Genomic DNA, 14,930 nt, shown 5'->3' with positions numbered 1-14,930 from the left:
TTTCTGAAGTGCCTTTACTGTATATGGGTAGGAATTATTCCATTGCTTGCAAATAAATTATTTGTCTTTTTGTCTGCCCACTTCTTACTGTTTTGTTAGCTGTTTGACTGACAGTTTATATTGTTCAATTATTTCATGGACCCGTAGCTCTATGGAGTAAAGATTAATCCTTAATGTTATTCAAGTATTTTTTTTAATTTTGTATTAGAATTGGATATGACCTGTTCTTCTTGGGTTTCCAAAGCATTTTTTAATTATGGATTCCTGTATCATAGAGAAAAGTGCATTGTTGTTTTGGTCTGATAGAAACCTGCTATTGTTTATTATTTGCAGTAGCACCTCTAAAACCCTTATCTTCTGTTATGCACCTGAACGGGTTTTACTCTGAGTGTTTATTATGATGTGCCAGATGTCACAAATGAGAAAACTCATTACCTGTCTCTTGGCAATTTTATGCTATGTGTGCAAACCATGGGCTACGCTCACATGTGCCCAAACAGAAATGAGATTTGTACCTATTTTCTGTTGTAGTCCTTCCTATGACTGGATGAGACGAGTTACACAGAGAAAGAGGATTTCCAAGAAAGGAAAAGCCTGCCTGCTCTTTGACCATCTGGAGCCCATTGAGCTAGCCGAACATCTCACTTTTCTGGAGTATAAATCTTTTAGGAGAATTTCTGTAAGAAGCTTACAATTTTGTCATTTGCAATTAGGAGCCTGTCTTTAAAGGTCATTCATGTGATTTAACATTTGTGGGTTTTTCCCCTTGTCATTTCAGTGAAGCAAATCTTTATATTCCTTCTTATGATGTACTTAGCCATGGCTACGCCAGCATTTCCTTGGTCTTTTTCATGACTGATGCTTTTAGTGACAGAAGTTTTGTGGAGAAATTCTAGGTAAAAATTACTGCTAAAAGCTACTGCAGCCATGTGTTGCATTAACTGATTAAACTAATATTATTAGTTTATCTTCGTGTGTTCAAAATCTTCATGTGTTCTTTTTTCCTCTGAGAAAAATAGTTAATTATTTTTCAGGAAACATGAGAGTCTTTGCAATTAGTAATTTCTGTAGAAATTGAAATGTATGTAGTACTTCTGTCGTCTCTGCTCACTCCCAACCACTTCTTCCTTGCATTTACCAACTTAGGATCAGAAGATAATTCAGGATGGAAGGGATTTCAGGAGGCCTCTAGGCAAACCCTCTGCCCAAAGCAAGGATCAGCCCTAAGACAGATCATGTTCCTTGGTGACTTAGCCCATTGGATATTGAAAACCTGCAAGAACAGAGACAACACAACTTCACTTTCCTCCTTCTCCCATATTGACACTGAGGAAAATTCAAACACAGTTGCTTCTTTTCACACGGGATTGTACATGAATAAGAGGCAAAAATCGATGAAAATGAAAATAGGAGCTAAAGCAAAACAAATGAGTAACCCAAATGGCAAAGGAAAGGCTGATTTCTGCTGGCAAATAACCATATGAGAAGGTCACATGATGCCACTGTATCTGGTAGCAAATGGAAGCAGTATGTTCTCAATATGGCAAGTTCCTCAGAAAAAAATGAGGCATTTTTAAAGTATTTAGAGGCATGAAAGAAATCAAACTCCAAAACTAAGAAAAATATACGATTTTTTTTGTTTGTTTGTTTCATGAGAGGAAGGAAAAAAGAGATCAATGAGGAGCTGAGACTAGTCTAAATAAAATTGCTTTTGATGTCATTTAATAACGTTCAAAGGTTTATTACTTTGGACTTCAAATCATGGGAAAACACCCTACTGTGGTCTGTGCAATGCTAACCTGGATGAAGAAGAGAGAGACAAGAAACTAACTAAGTAGACTTAAAATATAATTTAATTCCTTTGGGAATTCCAGAAAGAAAACTCAGACCTGTAATTAATTTTCCTTTTTTCCTCACTGTGTCTAATTTGTACGTTACTTCTTAGGCTCAAATTTTGCTATTTCAGGTTTTTATCTGCAGCCACTTAGAGTTAATTCGTCATATACTATCCTGTAATACAATGAAGAGGTTTGAAAGATGTGTTTGTTGTTTATATGAGACTGGTAACTAATAAGTTGTAAGAATGGTACATTTCCAGGAAATGAAGTGTAAGCCATATCTCAAAACAGAGAGGTGGATAAATGAGCTCAGTGTTGCTAATCTAATTTAAATAATATCTGAGAACTGCTACAGAGAAACAACTAGAATCTATTTGGAGACCTCAATGAGACCAGGCGATCTGCTGTGGACCGTTTAGAAATGTAGGAGTGCTGCTTACTTTTGCAAGATGCACTGAAGTATTATCTCAAAGCTACATAACTGTAAAAGATGATTAGTCTGAATCCTATCTTGGGTTTTACTTATTTTTAAAAAGTGGGGAAGAAGGAAAGGCAGTGCTAACTGTAACAAACTTTTTAAAGTGTCTGAACACTGAGATACTGTTTCTCTGCAGCTCTGAGATGAGCCTCGGTTTTGTAAGAGTGTATGTCATTACATGGTCTTCTAGCAGGCAATTTTTGATCATCTAAGACCAAGAAAGCCATGTTAGCTGCTAATACTAGCACAAGCTAAAGTTATGTCACAAGTTTGTGATAATGCATCTTAAAGAGACAACTGAAAAATGTTTCCCAAAAATTTAGGGAAATCAAATTCTTGGGAGTATTAGCTCTCCCATGTAGAACTATGTGTGTGAACATATAGGGAATAAATAATAACATCAAAAAAACTAAGATTTAGTAGTAGTTTCTTGTGCTATAGAATTTTTTTTTTTTTACATAGGATAAAGAAAATAGTTAGCATATCTTCTTGGGGTGTAGCTCAAGCTCCTGTGAAGAGTGACAGAGCTCCTATTGATTTCATTGGGGCCTGTTTACATCAGCAATGGAATTGGTCAGGATACTGGAATGGGATGAAAGCTCTTATTTATATGCTTCCTGCTTGTAGATCTAGATAATTCCTATAGAGTGTCATGCAGTGAGGATGTCAAGTAAAACTACGTAGAACAAAACATTATAAGTGTTGAGTAAATCATGGGAAATATGTTTCCATGGAAACAATAATCACGTTCACCATGCATGCTCCTCTATTACCCAACACATAAGCACTAAAGTTTTAAGTTGACGTTTAAGTAATAAAAAAACCAACTGACAACAACAAAGTTATAAGAAAGAACTGATGTGCAGCAGTGTCTGCTGGCCCTGAGTATTGGTTACTTTCTAAACAACAGGAGCTTTAAGAGAAACAAATGATCAAAGCTTCAATTTGATTCTTAAGTTGTCCAAGGACACACTGAAAATGCCTTTTTTCTGTTAGTTCACAGACTACCAAAGCTATGTGATCCATGGCTGCTTGGAGAACAATCCTACTTTGGAGAGATCTATTGCTTTATTTAATGGTATTTCCAAATGGGTCCAGCTCATGGTTCTCAGCAAACCAACACCCCAGCAAAGGGCAGAAGTAATCACGAAGTTTATCAATGTTGCACAGGTAAGTCTTACATATGAGTGGTTTTCCTTCGGTATAAAGCAATAATTGAGATTATTAAACAGAGTAAACAAGTAATTTCCTCAGTGAACAGGTTGCTCAACATCACTGCATGTTATTTGATCAGGCGTGGTACACTTGCATTTTTTAACTGGCAGATGTAACTATAAAATAATTTTCTTTGTCGTATTCTGGTAGACAACTATCACTATTGCGTGTTTCTTGTGGAGATAGGCTAATTAAAAACAGAAATGCTGAACCATTATGTTATGTCCTCTGGTTTAGTGATTTCTGCTTTAGCAGTGATAAGTTGTCTAATTTTGCTTGTCATGTGTGACGCTGGGTAGCTACTGCATGTCCTTCCTTAATTTTTAACTATGCATGACCAATCTCTCCTGCAGAAGCTCCTTCACCTCCAGAACTTCAACACACTGATGGCAGTTGTAGGAGGTCTAAGCCACAGCTCTATTTCTCGCCTGAAAGAAACTCATTCTCATCTGTCTTCAGAAGTCACTAAGGTATGGTGGACTCCAGAATATAGACATATTGAGCAGAACATCACATCTTTGAAGTGTGATGGGTTCTACAGTGCGGATGTCTCACTGACAATACTTGGATGATGGCAGGGCATCCTAAACTGTACTTTGGTTGCATTCCTCTTGGTGGAGAAGGAGCAGCCCATGGAGATCCTCTGCTCAATTGCCTGTGCCAGAGAGGAAATTAACAGTCAGCACCCTGACATGAGTTGTGCTCATTTAAAACAAATTCAGGAAATGCTATGAATGCTTTCACAGAGGCTTGTTTCTCTGGCTATTTGTAGGACTGGAATGAAATGACAGAGCTGGTCTCTTCCAATGGAAACTACTGCAACTACCGCAAGGCTTTTGCTGACTGTGTTGGCTTCAAAATTCCTATTTTAGGAGTTCATTTGAAAGACTTGATCGCTGTCCATGTAATTTTTCCTGACTGGATAGATGAGAACAAAGTAAATATAGTGAAAATGCAGCAGCTTTCCATCACCTTGAGTGAACTGGTTTCCCTACAAACTGCCTCTCATCATTTAGAGCCTAATATGGATTTAATTAACCTGCTAACCGTAAGTATTGAGCAAGTTTCAATTCACTTCTACTGTTTAGATGTTGTATGTCAGTAGGAACGTCTACAGAGATAAGTGCATATTGTTATCCCAGTTTTGTAAAAGAAAAGGAAGAGAATACAAAACAGAAACAAGATCTCATGAAGAGAGTTTCATTACTGTAGTATGTGATGGCTGGAAGCAGAAACAGGATTGTTATCAAGTAATTATTTTAAGAATGACAGATATAGGGCTGTATTTGTGTTAGGAGAAACAAGAACTAAGTTTTGACTTTTTAGAATAGAGGCTTATGACTCCTGTGCAAAGGTAGGTGCTGTGTTGACATGGACACACAAGTCAAATTCCACCTTGGCCATCACTCTGTTCTTGCTCTCCTATCCAGTAAATAAAAAGCATTAAAGCAAAAAGCATTAAAGAGCCCCCGCAGCCCCTGCTCTTTCTTCTCCTCCTTCCCCTTGGCAGTGGCTACATTTGGGGAGGTTTGAAACTTCACACAAATTACAGAGAAGGATTTGAATGTCCAATTTCAAATCAAAGGAAAGTGAGATTTCACAAAGACTGAATAAAACATTTAAAAAAAAAAGAAAGAAAGAAAAAAAAGCTGCAGCTGACAATGCTAAAAGGAATTAATCTTCAGTCTCCTTTTTAGGTATGTAGACAGTGACTGTCATTTTAATAAACACTACACTTTATTTCAAAACACACTGAAGCGTGGAGCCTGAACCATCAGGCCAAATACTATTTCTATTGAAATTTAGTCACTTTAGTACTGATCTAAACTGCAGCAGTGTTTGACCCGGCACCACAGTTTGTTCAGGTCACTGGCAAAAACAGTGGCTTGGAATTAAAAACATCTAGAAATTGGAGTTAGTGGTGGATTTATGCTGGGATGGATCAAGTGAACAGTTTGCACTACAGAGGCTGACAAATATGAGCTTGAGTTTGAAGCAATGAAGATGGTGCGGATATATTCGTTGCTTCTTTGTAACGAGGAGTGGGAAAGTTTAGGGGAATAGGAAAATCTTCTCCTATTGCACTTCGTATGGAGCAATTTCAGAACAAGTCCTAATCATAGTTAGTGAGACAGGGAGGAGAAGGGATCATGTGTTGCCCACTGCAACACCTACCTAATTAAAAAAATTGACTGTAAAGGCAAATATTTATTACTTTATTTTGGTTTAGTAGGGATTGAGAGTCACTTTCTTATCCCATGTCATTCTTTCCCTCCCTGCTCATTTCTGAAAGTGCATTGTTTCTCACTTGAGGCTTGGCTGTGAGTAGGGGGAAGTGGAACCTCAGGTTTTAGAGAACTGAGCAATAAAAGACTGATCCCAAAAGGGCAGAAATTCGGCAATGTGAAGTGAGACATGGAACCTGAACCACTACTGACATTTTCACTTGCTGTTTTTCTCTCTTTTGGGTGATAGCCTGCTTTCTTAAAGGAGTAGAAATCTTTTTCTAAGACCTTGCAGATTCTTCACCATCACTGTATCAACCTGAGCTTACATATTTTACCTGTTTTTCAGTTTTTAAAGTATTTTCCTTGTTTTGATGTTTTTTAGCTAAATTATACAGATTTTATTTTTATTTACATAACATTTAATTCAGTATATTTCATTTACTAGAAGTAACTGAGCACGTGACAAGTACTTTTCGCTAACTGTGCTCTGACGTATTAATTCCTAACATAACAGTGTTGATTTTGGTTACAGATGATTGTAAATCTGATTGTAAATAAATGAAGCTGCATGCTGTCATGTTGATTCTGGACCTGATCATAGTTTCAAATTAACTTGTGCTGCTTTTTACCTGTTAGCACGATTCCATGGTGGTACCTTTCAGTAATGATGTAGACAGCCATAGGCACCCAAAGACAGATATCTATAGGTATCCTAAAAATTTTTGAGGGTAATTCTGTCTTCATAGTAGCCACTGGAATTGTAATTGTGAATTAAGTAGGCTTGACAGTGTGGAAGTTTTGATTTAAGACAGTGTCTCCTGGAAAAACTAAAAACAAATATCTACATAAGGTTCCTGGACCTGAATTTTGCCATCTGTCATATTATTATGAATATTTTTCATTTTTCTTCCAGTATGTAGGTTTTGTCCTCATTTGTGTGTATGAATACATTGCAGTACTGGTTTGGGTTTTTTGATATTGCAATGCTCTCTTAAATAGTAATAATGAATAGTAGGTGAAATGTTTTTGTCAATCTTTTTGTTAGTAAGTTTTAAATTATGGGCTGGGGTCAGAGAAATGGAGAAGAACAATAGGATTGCAGCCCAAAGCTGACAAAAACAGACTAAAAATAGTCAACCTTGCTATGTGCAAATGGTCTTTTAGCAGGTTCAGCCTCCCTTGCTGCCAAAGTCATCTTCAGTTTTCAGAGCCTGAATAAATAACCTATTGCTAGGTCTTCCATCTCTAATGTAAACTGTAAAAAATTCTCTCATCTTTACCTTATTTACTTATTACTTACTTTACCTTATTTATAACTCCCTTTCAAAACTGGTAAATGTGCATAGACATGTACAGTGCTTTTCGCTTGCGTGTGAATCAGCTGACCCAACTATTTGTTCACTTGTGCCATTTTCCCATTAAGCCATTTCTATCTAGGCAGGCTTTTAGTAGGTGTTTAGTTCTGATAAGCAATGTGTAAATCTCTTGCCTGGCCTCCATTCCTTGCAGTGTTGCCTTTTACACCACGCTTAACAAGTGCTAACAGCCTGGCCTGTGCTTGCTTGAGAAGTAAATCATTGGGTGCTGGTTTGCTAGTCAAGCAACTCGAATAAGATAAAATGGGTATTTCATGGGCACGTGGGAATTTGCCCTGGTCTTTCTTTTCTTCACTGGTGGAGGTCTGTCCTCTCTGGGGAAGCTGATACTTTTCATGTGGTTCGGAAATGGTGATGTTCGGGGTGATTGTGTTAAGAACTATGAAGTGAGAGCTTGGCTTAAAAGCTGAGGCAAGAGCTTGGGAGTAAACTCCAAGCCACCTGGTCAAGGGTCTTACGGGCATTTTTCAGATGCTATTGTGCGTATAGACCTAAAGGGTGAATGGGAAACAGGAGAACTTTAATCTCTGTGGTTTTCAGTTGTAGCTACTGAATGATCAGCATTTTGAAAGCTGGGGCTCTCTCTTGATTTAGATCTCTGCCCACAAACTTAAAAGTCGTCATCCTCCCTCTTATTGTCAGCATAAAGAAATCAGCTTCTAGCTCATAGAATTTTATCTTTCAATGAGTAGCTGAAAGAAGCCAGTATTTTGCATGGATATTAAAATGCCAGAAATAAGGCATAAGGTTTGTTGTATGAGGGCAGTGAGACAAACGCCAGGCTTACTGGCCTAGGAGACTGCAAAAGCTGAGATGGAGCTTCAGTGATGTGAGACCTCACTGAGTTACATATAGGTGAGTCTGAGTTGTATGGGTGAGAGAAATAAGCATGCCACAACTCAGCTGCCACTGAGCCAGAGCATGTTACATGAAGACAGATTCACATCTTAATGCACACTTGCTCTTAGTCTTTGCGGTTCTTCCTCCTTTCCCACCTTGTTGGCCTCACTTGCTCCATCTCCACTGAGTCTGTACCCAATTCTGTACTGGTCCCTGGCATCTGAAACATGGAGCTAAGAAGTAGAAGTAGAAGCAGTAAGCATTAGCTTAGCGGTGCACCGGAGAGGAATAACAGTGCTAATGATATTTTCATCATTAGAAAACCTAACATTTGGTAAGGATGCTTCAGGGATTTTCTTACCTGCTATGCGGTACTTCCACATTGTTTTTATTTCACAACATGAATAAAAGCCTGTGGGTAAATGTTTCATCGCTTTCTGTGGATTGGAAGAGGACCTCAGTCTCTCGCCTAGTCTATAGTCTATAGTCTATTTATACTAATTGCATTAGGACTTTGGTGCCACCATTTTTCCCCACTATTTTTAGTTCTCGGCAGCTATTTCTCTAACCTGTTGTGAGACAATATGCAAATGACTGGAAAGTCCCAGTCATTTGTACAGTCTAGTGCAGAGAATGAGAAATATCTAAACAACTGATTTGAAAGTGACCCTCCCTAACTTGTGTTCAGTAAGTTCCACATACCAAAAAAAAAAAAAAAAAAAAAAAAAAAAGCTACACTTTATCTGTCAGAGCAAAACTACAAATATGGTGTAAAATTAAAACTTATATAACTGCATAGTAATTGTGCTTGTAGTTTTTTTTGCTAGAATTTGAAACTTCTGTACTAGACAATACCTTGTCCACTACGTGCGTACACATTGTGCCTAATGAATTCATAACTGCTGCTTATGATAAGGTCAGCTAATTCAGGGAGGGGTAGATACAAACTTGCTCAGTGAATACTCATGCATTTCTGTCCCTGAATCCACACCCTGCTGAGAAAACTGCGCTATTTAGTAGAAACAGGGCAAGATCTTTTGAACCAGCAATTCTACTGCCAGTCCCATCCTGACCTGATAATATCATGTGCTCCAACTGAGTTCTGCTTATTTCATTCCACTAAGGAACCTAAGAATACAGTCACTGAATAGCTGAAGACAGGAATTATATTTATTACAGCAGTTACTGGATCTATATTATCTTTAGGACATGTCCTTGCATTCCCTTGTGACAGCAGCATGCTGACTGGGTGAAAGAACCTTCAGGATGCTCAGGCTTTCACTTGCGCCCATAACCAAGTTACAAAGCACAAAAATCAACACAGTAATTAATATTGCAAAATCCAGACATTTCTAAAGCAATGTACTCATTCTGGGATGTGTACCTACCTTGGGAAAGGACATAACTCCTTTCTTACTCACTGCACAAAACTCTGCTTGCAAGAAGGTTGTTTCTAGAGTACCGTGTCACCGTTACTGCTCATTACTGATTTGACACTTCAGGTTCTCTAAAAATAACCTTCTGTCTGAATCATTTAATCAGTACTAATTCTATCTGCCTTCTGGGAAACATCCTTTTAACTCAATCTTAGCTTAATTGGGGATTTGCAACATGGATGATAACTTCAAGTCGTGACAATTACTCCAAAGCCAATTAATATAAGGACATGATCACAGGAAAAATGCTTTTTGTTTCTTCTCATTGCAAACCATTAGCCACAGTGTTGATTACTTTTCTCCTTCATCACTCCAAGCAAGGAGTAATTTACTGCAGATCTGCATCAGCACAAGACCGCAGCTGCTGAAGTAAAACCAAACAGATTCATTTTGCTTGAAGTGCATTTATACCCCTTCTTTTCTCTAAATAAATCTTCTATGGAAAATAATGAGTGTATGGAAGAAAAATTTTTCATTTCTCTTAAAAGAGAAGATGAAAACAAATTTGCCTTACTCTGTATGAGGGGATTGAGAACAGCCCAAGCTGGGCATAAGTAGCAGGGATTGCTGCATCAACAGCAGTGTCAAACCTGGCTTGCTTCTCCTGGGCATGTGTCAGCTGCTGCCCAGGGCTTTCCAGAGATGCTTTTGCTGCATGAGCTGATCTCTGTAGAAAAGCTGCAATGCTCTGACCCTTCTTCAGGAAGAACACAATCTGAAGTACTTCTAGCCTAGCCCCTTCATAATTTCTTTTCTGCACTTTTTATATTCCCCACACCATTTTTCTGAGACATCACGACCATTGAACCAATAGAAGAATGTATTTTGTGTAAGGATGATCTTCGGTGGCAATGTCCCTCTTTGGAGAAGGTTCATCACACAGTCCCTCTCTCCACGTGTCAGGATGTGACAAACTTCAAGTATAGCACCTGCTCAGCTGTGCGCTCACCAATGTGGGTTCTGTTAGCTCTGTGAAAAGCTGCTTTCCCAGCACCTGCAAGCAGCTTCAGTATGTATCCTGATCTCCAAGTAGTAAAACTTTTGTTTAGCTTCAGTGGGAGGTGTATGTCTGATTACAAGCCTGTCATAACTGACCCAATCTAATAAATATTACTGGTTTTCTCTCTTTCTTACACATAGCTCTCCCTGGATCTCTATCACACTGAGGATGATATCTACAAGCTCTCACTGGTGCTAGAACCAAGGAACTCCAAATCTGTAGGTCATCTTTTACTGCATTTTCACATATTGCTTATTTTGTCTGCATGGAACTGATTAAATTTTTAAATGACAGTTAATTATTTTCTTTAACCATATTCATGGAGTGTGTATGCTTGTACAGTAAACACAGTCACTATAGGTTTTTAGTGCATATTGGGACAAGTAAATAGTGAAACATGTCGGACTTCATTATTAATTATTTTTCAACAAAACCTCTGCAAGTGCTGGAAAACGTAGTTCTGCTTTATGTGAAGATATTCTTTGTGAGTTTGTATCTATTATTTCTTGCACAACCATTACTTCATTTTCTGGATGCTGGTGCAGTTATTTAAAACAACATTGAATCCAAAGATTTGGTTTAGGTAAGGCACAGCACTAGCTGTACTGTTTTATAAACTATTTCCTTATGCAGAATTGACTGCGTCTTGGGCTTCCAGCACTGTTTAAACAGCTTAGAATAGATTTTTTTTCTTAGTATATGTTACTAAAGATAATGTGTTGATGTATTTTTAATTACGCTTTGCAAGTCTGAGGATACAGATGAATCTAACTAACAGATGAGCTTTCATTTCAAGTGTTAGAGTCTCTACCGTTGCCAAAGTTTAGGGACTCCTCTTCCCTCTAAGCATTTCATCACTGCATTAACATCCTTATTACCTATCATACTAAGCACATGATGGTTTCAGGCTGATTCCTCTCAAGTCTGACAGCAGCAGAGACTAATGGCAGCTGTAAATGCTTAGCAGCATGTGAGAGCAGAGTCCAGTAGTCTGAGGTGATTCATTGCAGCATTTTTTATTATTTTGAAGTATTCTTGAAAGCTAAGAAGTAAAAAAAATGAATTTCTAAGTATAGGGCTTCTCTGTGTTTTCAGATAATTTATCAGTCTTGGAGACCAATTAGAGGACTATGTATTTATGCTTTCAGTGAGGGATGATGAGCAATAGTAAAGAAGTTACTCAGTTTGAACACCTGGAATTGCATTACTAAGTCTCCGGTCCTTGTTGGGTATGATTTGACCACAGTAGTTCCCGTTTATCACAATCATTCTGGCTCCCTCATCCTTTCACCACTGCCAGCAAAGCCAAATTGTTACAGTTCTATGTTGTGGAAGGACTAATGGGACACTGTTGTAGATGAAGACAATTATTACCTTGCTGCTTTGATCCCCAGCCCATGCTTTCAGAAGGACAAAGGCAGTGTTAAGAGTGCTATGAACTTTAACAGTACCCAAAAACTGTAGGAGACTTCTGCATGATGGTCAATGAATAAATAACCAGTGACATTGAGCTGCCGCAGCACCCTGATGGGTCGAAAGCTACAGCTGAATAGACAGATGCCGGACTATTTGAAGCACACTTCTCTTTGGTGGAGTGCTAAAGTACACAAGATAATTTAGAGGGAAAAGAATCTGTAGAGCTTTTGTATGTGGAAAAATTAGTCAAAGGCAATATGACATTATAGTTATATCATTCCAACTGCTCCTTAATTTATTGTTGTACTGGCAAAACTCCCATGCAGGTGCCCTGCAGAGAAAGTGCCTCAGGCTGTTGCTGTCATTTTTGAGGCAAAAGTGGAGCTGATCCATTAGCATACAAGCCTGCTGTCAATGGGGATTTGAGCAAGACTTTCATTCTGTTAAACTGGGAAGAGTTCTTCAGTCAGTGTAGCAGCCTAAGAAAATACTGAAGACTGACCACCAGTTGTAGTATAGCATCTCCTTGTCATACTGTCCTATTTTTCCCTGAACATTAGCTATCTTCTTGTTAGGGGGCTTTTAGCAGTACAGCTATTGGCTAGAAGACATCTCTGCCTACTACAGCCATGCCACTGAAGACACATACATCTTTTGCTTTTGAGTAGAAGTTATTTCAACACCAAAATACAGAGTCACAGAATTGTCAAGGTTGGAAAAGACCTTTAAGATCATCAGGTCCAACTGTAAATCTAGCATTGACAAGTCCACCACTAAACCATGTCCCTGTGACCATGTCTACACAACTTTTAAATACCTCCAGGGATGGTGACTCAACCACCTCCCTGAGCAGCCTTTTCCAATGCTTGAAAACCCTTTCAGGGAAGAAATTTTTTCTAATAATCAATCTAAACTTCACCTGGCACAGCTTGAGGCCATTCCCTCTCATCCTATCATTGTCACCTGGGAGAAGAGACCAACACCTGCCCCACTACAGCCTCCTTTCAGGTAGTTGCAAAATGATAAGGTCTCCCCTCAGCCTCCCTTTCTCCAAACACATGTTTGTATGCATTTAGAAATGCTTTTTCAGGCTATGATACCATTATCCTTGTGTTGGTGAAACAGAAAAGAGATACAGGTTGAATCACAAATGTGACCAGATACAGTGTTTCTGACTGTTCAATAAATTCAGCTAGGTAGTGTCTGGACACTGGTTAGGACCTTTCCTCATAGCATGCATTTCAAATACATAAATAAAATTATGGTTGCTCATATGAGTCTATCAGTGAAATAGAAACAAGCAACATTTCCCTTTGGCTAGTGGGCAGTAACATGAAGTTTTCACTGCAACTTGTCAAAACTCATAAAAATTGAATAAAGCTTCAAATTAAATAGTCCAGAAGAAAGAGTAAGATTCCAGTGGATTCAGTCTGTTTCTGCCGTTGCACATTTGGACTAACAGGAGTTAAAAGGACTTTTAGAGTCCTAGGACACTGTGAGGACTTGTTAGTCTAGCACCACTCTGACACTTTGCTACTGATGCTTTGAGTCTCTTTAGTCTAAGATTTCTTTAAGAGAAGGCACATTTCAAATCTCTGACCATAGCTGTATGAACATCACAGTACTGCCGTGTTACATGTTATCATGTAAGATGTAATCTTTAAAGGATTGCTGCATTTCTGCACATTTTTAGAGCAAAAACACTTGCCAGCATGTTGGTCCATCAGTGGTGACATTAATTTTAGGATTAAAACATTCTGTGACTTCTTTTGCCATATAGAGCTGGATATCCAGATTCACTGTATTTCCTGTTGAAACTGAATTCTGTGGATGTAGGGGTTTTTTTCTTTCCAAACTTACTTGTGCAGATTTGTATGATGAGTCAAGAACCATCAAGGATGAAAGCTGTTCTGACAGCTGACTAAGGAGAAGCCAAATAATAAAACAATCCACTAACACATCCTTCATTTTTTTTCCTCCTGAACACAGTCGAGTATGACCTTGTGACCATTTTTCATCCCAGCAGCAGTCTACAATACCTTTGTTACAAACAATAATGACTGTAAAATTTTTAAATGGCTTAATTATCTCTCTCTCAAGTCACACCAGTTTTCAGGGAGATAGACGAGACCCATATTCCCTGCTTATCAGCTTATCAGCCTTCTGAGGCTGTGGGCCATCTCCCTTCCAATCCAAATCATGCTGAGTTTTTTCTGCTTGACACTACTTCACCTGCTGGATGTCCAGTGGTAGATGCAGGAGAAGGTCAGTTGGTTTTGTGCTAGCTGATGATTTTTGAAGCCTTACCTGAAATCATGTTAAGGTTCGTCCTATATTTTCTCCTTGAATAAGCTGAGCTGTGTGCCAGAGCTTCTCCCAAAGCACTGTAGGGGCATGGAGGGAGTTGGACTGCGTGCTCTGTGCATTAAGTGATCTGTCAGCTACCATTTTCTCAAGACCAAGCTGTTTTCAAAATAAAGTAGTCTGGCTGGTGTTAACTGCAGAGCAAGTCAAAGGTTAACCCTTCTGCTCAGGCTGCCTAGATGAATTAAGCTGTGCATCCTGGTGTGCCTTGGCTGGAAACCTGTGGGATTTCTGAGCACCTGCTTCTGCACCCTGCTCGCTTCTTGGAGCTACACAGAGCAGAAGCATTAACTTACTCAGACTGCTAGATTCCCTCACCAGCTTCCAGGCACGGTCCCTCTGGATGGGAGCAAGAGCCAGGCTGTGTTGTGGGAAAGAAAAAAACAGACTTACCTATTTCTGATGCCCACTGTGTCCAGAGACCCTCTGTTCTCTCCCCTTTCCTTTGAGTCTCATTGCCTGATGTTGTGCTAAGGACATTTTACAACACGGGGACTCCAGTAGTTTGTGGTTGTAGCTCTGATGTATAGATCTGCTTTTAATGGGAAATCCAACTTCATAATTCAGATTTTAAAGTTTTTGTGTTCTGATCCATCTCTCAGCAGCCTACCTCCCCGACAACACCTAACAAGCCAGTAGTGCCACTGGAGTGGGCATCTGGAGTGGTACCAAAACCTGACCCTACAGTCATTAATAAACACATACGAAAGCTGGTGGATGTAAGTATTTCAAAGAATGT

The 14,930-nt window shown here is 38.9% G+C and overlaps 1 protein-coding gene across 1 annotated transcript in view; it reads left to right on the top strand.

Moving 5' to 3' along the window:
• RASGRP3 (RAS guanyl releasing protein 3) overlaps positions 1–14,930 on the top strand; it is a 62,916-nt gene that overhangs the window by 36,497 nt on the left and 11,489 nt on the right. The window contains exons 6-11 of the mRNA XM_069852449.1: positions 532–679; positions 3,313–3,486; positions 3,885–4,001; positions 4,304–4,579; positions 10,552–10,629; positions 14,794–14,910. Coding sequence (XP_069708550.1) covers positions 532–679; positions 3,313–3,486; positions 3,885–4,001; positions 4,304–4,579; positions 10,552–10,629; positions 14,794–14,910 — 910 coding nt within the window. The remainder of the gene's footprint in view (positions 1–531; positions 680–3,312; positions 3,487–3,884; positions 4,002–4,303; positions 4,580–10,551; positions 10,630–14,793; positions 14,911–14,930) is intronic.

The sequence above is a fragment of the Phaenicophaeus curvirostris genome, chromosome 2, assembly GCF_032191515.1.
Source record: "Phaenicophaeus curvirostris isolate KB17595 chromosome 2, BPBGC_Pcur_1.0, whole genome shotgun sequence".
NCBI lineage: Eukaryota > Metazoa > Chordata > Aves > Cuculiformes > Cuculidae > Phaenicophaeus > Phaenicophaeus curvirostris.
Note: the sequence above shows the minus strand (reverse complement) of the source record. Positions and strands in the feature narration are given on the sequence as shown.